The 6,000-nt window shown below is 42.2% G+C and overlaps 1 protein-coding gene across 1 annotated transcript; it reads left to right on the top strand.

The window, feature by feature from the left end:
* Positions 1 to 360: 360 nt before the first annotated feature.
* On the top strand, positions 361 to 2,739 carry LOC121377788. The gene is made up of 2 exons (XM_041505879.1): positions 361 to 643; positions 2,437 to 2,739. The coding sequence occupies exons 1-2, from the start codon at positions 373 to 375 to the stop codon at positions 2,643 to 2,645; spliced, it is 480 nt and encodes a 159-aa protein (XP_041361813.1). The 5' UTR covers positions 361 to 372; the 3' UTR covers positions 2,646 to 2,739.
* The last annotated feature ends 3,261 nt before the right edge of the window (positions 2,740 to 6,000 follow it).

Below are 6,000 nucleotides of genomic sequence, written 5' to 3'. Positions count from 1 at the left end.
TAATGTAAAATGGGTGTACTCCGGCCAGGTTTAGAGGGTGTGTTTGTTTAAACCAATATGCTGGGAGAAAAAGCTGGACAACAGGGGTTGTCCTTTTCAGGGTATGTGTCCCCCAGGCAGACAAAGTTACATATAAAAATCCACGGGCCTGCTGATATTAATAAAAATGTTATAGCCACTAAGGCTATATAGAAACATATAGCAAAATTAATTGTGGTCTGTGGCCAGCTGCACCCACTACCAGTTCCACACCTTAGCACACACGATAACCATCCTGAATATCCTGTTAGTAAATTACATGACACCTTCTGAAAGAACACGTGCATTTTTAATTATTAGTTATTGGACAATGGCCTCCAGTCAGGACGAACAATGGTATATAAAGTCCACACTGACATGGCTTTCATCACCTTAAAACAGAGCAGAACGAAAAAGAAGATGTCTCCGAAATTGACGATTCTCTTTTTTGCCGCCTTTCTATTCGTGGCTCGTGCAGTCCCGGTCTCCGAAGACGATGATGACGATGACATCATAGAGGAAGCCGAACGAGCAGACGACAATAATGTCGATTTGAGTGATTTGACCGAGGAGGACTTCCGTGATATCGTGCAGCATGTCCAGGAAAATCTCAGACGAGCAGTCGGTAAGTTACGAGTGCAAATTAAGTTGTCTTATATTCTGAGCTGGGTTTTTTTCTCATATAGACGAGGTCATGGCAGTAGATGTATTATAAGTGTAAAGTTATTTACTGTTCTCAGCTATATGTGCTTCTTATAGAAGTTGTCAGTATAGTGGATAGTAATAAAGTTATACTCTGTTCTCTCTCTCTCTCTGTCTGTCTGTCTGTCTGTCTGTCTCTGTATCTCTCTCTCTCTCTCTCTCTCTCTCTCTCTCTCTCTCTCTCTCTCTCTCTCTCTCTCTCTCTCTCTCTCTCTCTCTCTCTCTCTCTCTCTCTCTCTCTGCCTGTACAACACATTAATATATTCCCACGGTTTGTTGTCATTATTACAATGGTGATAATCTATCTTCATTATTAAATTATATTGTAGTTGGTATAGCAGTCGCGATTTTTTCTCGCAATTACTGTATGTAGAACGTCGACAAAGCACCTAGTACCGCCCTTAAGCCGGGCACACACATGCGTTTAAAAACGCAGCGACGGTCGTTAAAAATCGCAGTCCGACTGTAGACGCATGCCGCTTGTGTACGCCGACTTGCATTGACTCGGCGTTCAATCAGCGATCGGCTGTGGTGTTCTGTATATTTTGTTCAGTCATGTAACACGTACGTAATCATGTGATATCCACAAATAGTATAACAAAGGCCGTGGTATGTACTATCCTGTCTGTGGGATGGTGCATATAAAAGATCCCTTGCTGCTAGTCGAAAAGAGTAACCCATGAAGTGGCGACAGCAGGTTTCCTCTCTCTATATTTGTGTGGTCCTTAACCATAGTCTGACGCCATATAACCGTAAAAAAATGTGTTGAGTGCGTCGTTAAATAAAACATTTCCTTCCTTCCTTCATGTGATATCTACAAAATTGCAGTGTACATGAAAATAATGCGTCACCAAGAATATTCACTTCAAAATTTACATTCCGACAAATGTTACATTAAACAAAAAGTACGAAGCCAAAACGATGGTGCCACATATCATGTAGTTGACTTTATATACATCAAAGTACTATGCCAGTAATTTATAACTTTTGTGCAATTTCTCAAAGTGCCGGCGCCATCGAAATCCTGTCAATTTGCTCCGGTGTATTCACTTGGTGCAAACAAAGTCGTTCCTGATACAACAGACGGTTGGTTCTACAATCTCAATGCAACGCAAACTAGCGCACCCGGTGCGTTTTCAATCAGATTCGTCTCGAGAGGGATGCGTTTATTTGGTCAATATCAAACATTTTTGATTTCTGAAAATGCACCGCAGCGTTAAAAAATGCAACGCAGGGTAGTCACACACGATGCGTTTTTACTGCATTCATCAGTTTTCTGCCGGGCTGCGATTTTTAACGCACGACGCTGTTTTTGTTTTTTGTATCGCTCGTGTGCGTCCGGCTTAAGAAGTAATTAATGAAATCTGCTGCGAATTAACTCATTGCAGCCAAAGTCTACTAGTTTAGATATTGGGAATCATAAAGTGTAGGGAATCTGAACAACAAAACCATTAACATTTTGAAGATCGTATATCTGCACAAGGCAAAGTCCAAAAGATGTTTCTATATGTTGTGACTTTTCCCATGCATCACGTGTCAGTTATTTCTCCTTGACGAGGACATCCACTCCCGAGATGACACACCTTCCTGTTTTAAATTGCATGAGGACTGCCATTCCAAATATGTTTTTGTTAGGAGGGTGATATTTCGTTGGACATTTTAAATATATATATATATATATATATATATATATTTACGTTTTTCTCTTTCACTCAGACGAAATGAGCCTAGACGAGGTTGAGATGGTCCATGACGAAAAGAGTCTCGAGAAGAGATTTTTGAAGAACTGGAAACTTGGAAGAGGTTGGTCCGCCGGAACTAGTGGAATATCGTGGCAGAACCGCCGAGGAAACATGCGCTTTAACATCAAACCGACGTTTAGGAACGGTGGGGGATTTAGGGCGGGTTTCACGTGGAGATTTTAAATTTAGTCGTTTAACAGCTAACGAGTTTCGAGCAAGAGGTTTACGTTGAGATTATAATGTTCTTAACGAAATTAAAGTTATGAAATCAAATCTTTAAATGTGTACTATCGTTTTTTTCTACTTAATAACATGCAGGTCATTAATATTAAGCCAATGTCTAACGACCACCTTGGGGGTCAGGGAGGCTGAGATACGATGAATCAGACTTTGTACCAGACTGAGAGACTGGCGAAGGGATCCCACTTTAAAGTTACAGACCCTAGTGGGTTTTTTACAGTTTGTTTTGTTTAACGGCACCACTAGCGCACATTGATTTATTAATCAACGGCTACTGGATGTCAAACGTTTGGTAATTCTGACATAGTCTTAGAGAGGAAACCCGCTACATTTTCTGTTAGTAGCAAGGGATCTTTTTTATGCACCATCTCACAGACAGGATAGCACATACCACGACCTTTGATATACCAGTCGTGGTGCACTGGCTGGAGCGAGAAATAGCTCAATGGGCCCACCGACGGAGCAGACCCAAGTTTTTAAACACTACCAATATTAGATCCGTTTTGGGTAACTGAAATCAGTTACTTCCATTTTTTTTGTTATGATTACTATCCATGTCCGTACATCTGACCATCCTGGCCCCGTGTTTATAAACCTTAAAGTCTAGACTTTAATAAAGTGCAGACTTTAACGTCATGGCAACGCCATTCAAACAGCATTACGTTAAAGTCTGGACTTTATTAAAGTCTAAACTTTAAGTCTTATAAGCACGGGCCAAGGTGTTTGTCTGTAATGACGCGAAATAGATGTTCAATAATTCTAAAAACGCACATACCTCTAAGAAGTAACGGTTATGGAGACGAGCTCTAGTCTGTGGTTCGTGGATTAACTAAATTTAGTGTTCATTTTCACGGGCTGGAACTAGGATCTGCGCCTGTAAGCATCTCAATAAAACGTTGTCCTGTAGACAAGGTGATTTCTCCATACATTGTACGGTTTGTTTAACAACACCACTAGAGCACATTGATTTATTAATCATCGGCTGTTGGATGTCACACATATGGTAATTTTGACAGTCTTAGAGAGGAAACCCGCTACATTTTTTTTTCCATTAGTAGCAAGGGATCTTTTATATGCACCATCCCACAGACAGGATAGCACATATCACGGTCTTTGGTATACCAGTTATGGTGCACTGGCTGGAACGAGAAATAGCCCAATGGGCCCGATACGGATTGATCCCAGACCGACCGCGTATTAAGCGAGCGCTTTACCACTGGACTACATCCCGCCCTAGATAATGTCCAAAGAAAGAAAGAAATGTTTCATTTAACGACGCACTCAACACATTTTATTTACGGTTATATGGCGTCAGACATATGGTTAAGGACCACACAGATTTTGAGAGGAAACCCGCTGTCGCCACTACATGGGCTACTCTTCCGATTGGCAGCAAGGGATCTTTTATTTGCGCTTCCCACAGGCAGTATAGCACAAACCATGGCCTTTGTTGAACCAGTTATGGATCACTGGTCGGTGCAAGTGGTTTACACCTACCCACTGAGCCTTGCGGAGCACTCACTCAGGGTTTGGAGTCGGTATCTGGATTAAAAATCCCATGCCTCGACTGGGATCCGAACGCAGTACCTACCAGCCTGTAGACCGATGGCCTGCCACGACGCCACCGAGGCAGCTTAGATAATGTCAAAGTGGAAGAAGCATGTATTCGAAGAGGTACATTTGTACTCACTTAGGTAACTAATTTCTTACTGTGGCACGTCGAAACCTGCGTTTAAGATCAATTTATTATTATTTTTAATCTTTATGTGTTTTTTTGTGTGGGGGGGGGGTTGGGGGGGAGGGGGTGGGGGGGAGGGGTGTGGGGGTGGGGGTAGGGGGCATACAGTCACAGACATTATGCTTCGAATCGATGACGGATCCTGGGAGTTAAAACCTGCTCAATGTTGCAGATCTTTCGCAGGGGGCGGGAGGTAGTCAATGGTAAAGCGCTCGCCTGAAGCGCGGTCGGTTTAGGATCGATCCCCGTCAGTGGGCCTATTGGGATATTTTTGCGTTTCAGCCAGTGCACCACGACTGGTATATCAAAGGCCGTGGTGTATGCTGTCAGGTCTAAAAGTTCCCTTGCTACTAATAGGAATATCTAGTGGGCTTCCTCTCTAAAACAATATGTCACAATTACTAAATGTTTGACCTCCAATAACCGATGATTAATAAATCAATGTGCTCTAGTGGTGTCGTTAAACAACACAGACTTTTAACTTTTATCTGTGGCAGAGCGTCTCCGTCAATCTGTTTCGATGTGCGTTGGTCTGCGTCTCCTAACGGTTTTATGGAAAATTCAGTTTTATAGTTTAAAGTAAAGTTTTTTTGTTTAACGACACCACTAGAGCACATGGATTAATTAATCATCGGCTATTGGATGTCAAACATTTGGTAATTTTGACTCGTAATCTTCAGAGATGAAACCCGCTACATTTTCCCTAGTGTCAGAAAGGAATTTTTTATATGCACTTTCCCACAGACAGGAAAGCACATATCATGACCTTTGACCAGTTGTGGTGCACTGGTTGGAACAAGAAAAAACAATCAGTTGAACGGATCCACTGAGGTGGTTCGATCCTGCGACGCAAGCACTTCAGGCAAGCACTCAACCGACTGAGCTAAATCCCGCCCCCGGGTTTACGATTATTAAAACTCAAACTTTCCACTGTGATTTCATGAATAGTATTCCCACATGATTGTAGTGAATGTTATATAAATCTAAACAGGATTCCTGTTCGTGGGGGGAAAGCTTTATATGGCGTGTGTGGCAGGCCATCGGCCTACAGCGAAGTGGAAGACTGGTTTTCGGATGGCCGTACACGCATGGGATTTCTATATCCAAATACCATTCCAAACCCTGATCCGTGCTGCAAGGCGATTTTGGGTAGTGTAAACCACTTGCACCGACCAGTGACCATAACTGTTTTACAACAAAGCCCATGGTTTTTGCTATCCTGCCTGTGGGATTGCGCAAATAAAAGATTTACATTTACTGCCTGCAATAAAAAGAGTAGCCTAAAACGACAGCATGCCTCTAAAAAAAATACGTGTCACAATGACCAAATGTTTGACGTCAGTTGCAGGTGATAAAATTGTAAATCAAAATGCTCTAGAAACCTTCATTTTATTTCACAAACTTATTTTTATGCTGATATCCAATACACACAGTCAAAACGGGGGCGGGACACACACCTCGGCTATCTGGATCGTCTTCCCAGGACCCATTGGGCTTAGTCTCGTTAGTGTCAGTGCTCCATAACTGAGATAGAAAAGGTGTAGTGGTCTTACACCTATC

Source organism: Gigantopelta aegis, chromosome 7 (genome assembly GCF_016097555.1).
Source record: "Gigantopelta aegis isolate Gae_Host chromosome 7, Gae_host_genome, whole genome shotgun sequence".
Lineage (NCBI taxonomy): Eukaryota > Metazoa > Mollusca > Gastropoda > Neomphalida > Peltospiridae > Gigantopelta > Gigantopelta aegis.
This window is presented reverse-complemented; position numbering and strand designations above follow the sequence as displayed.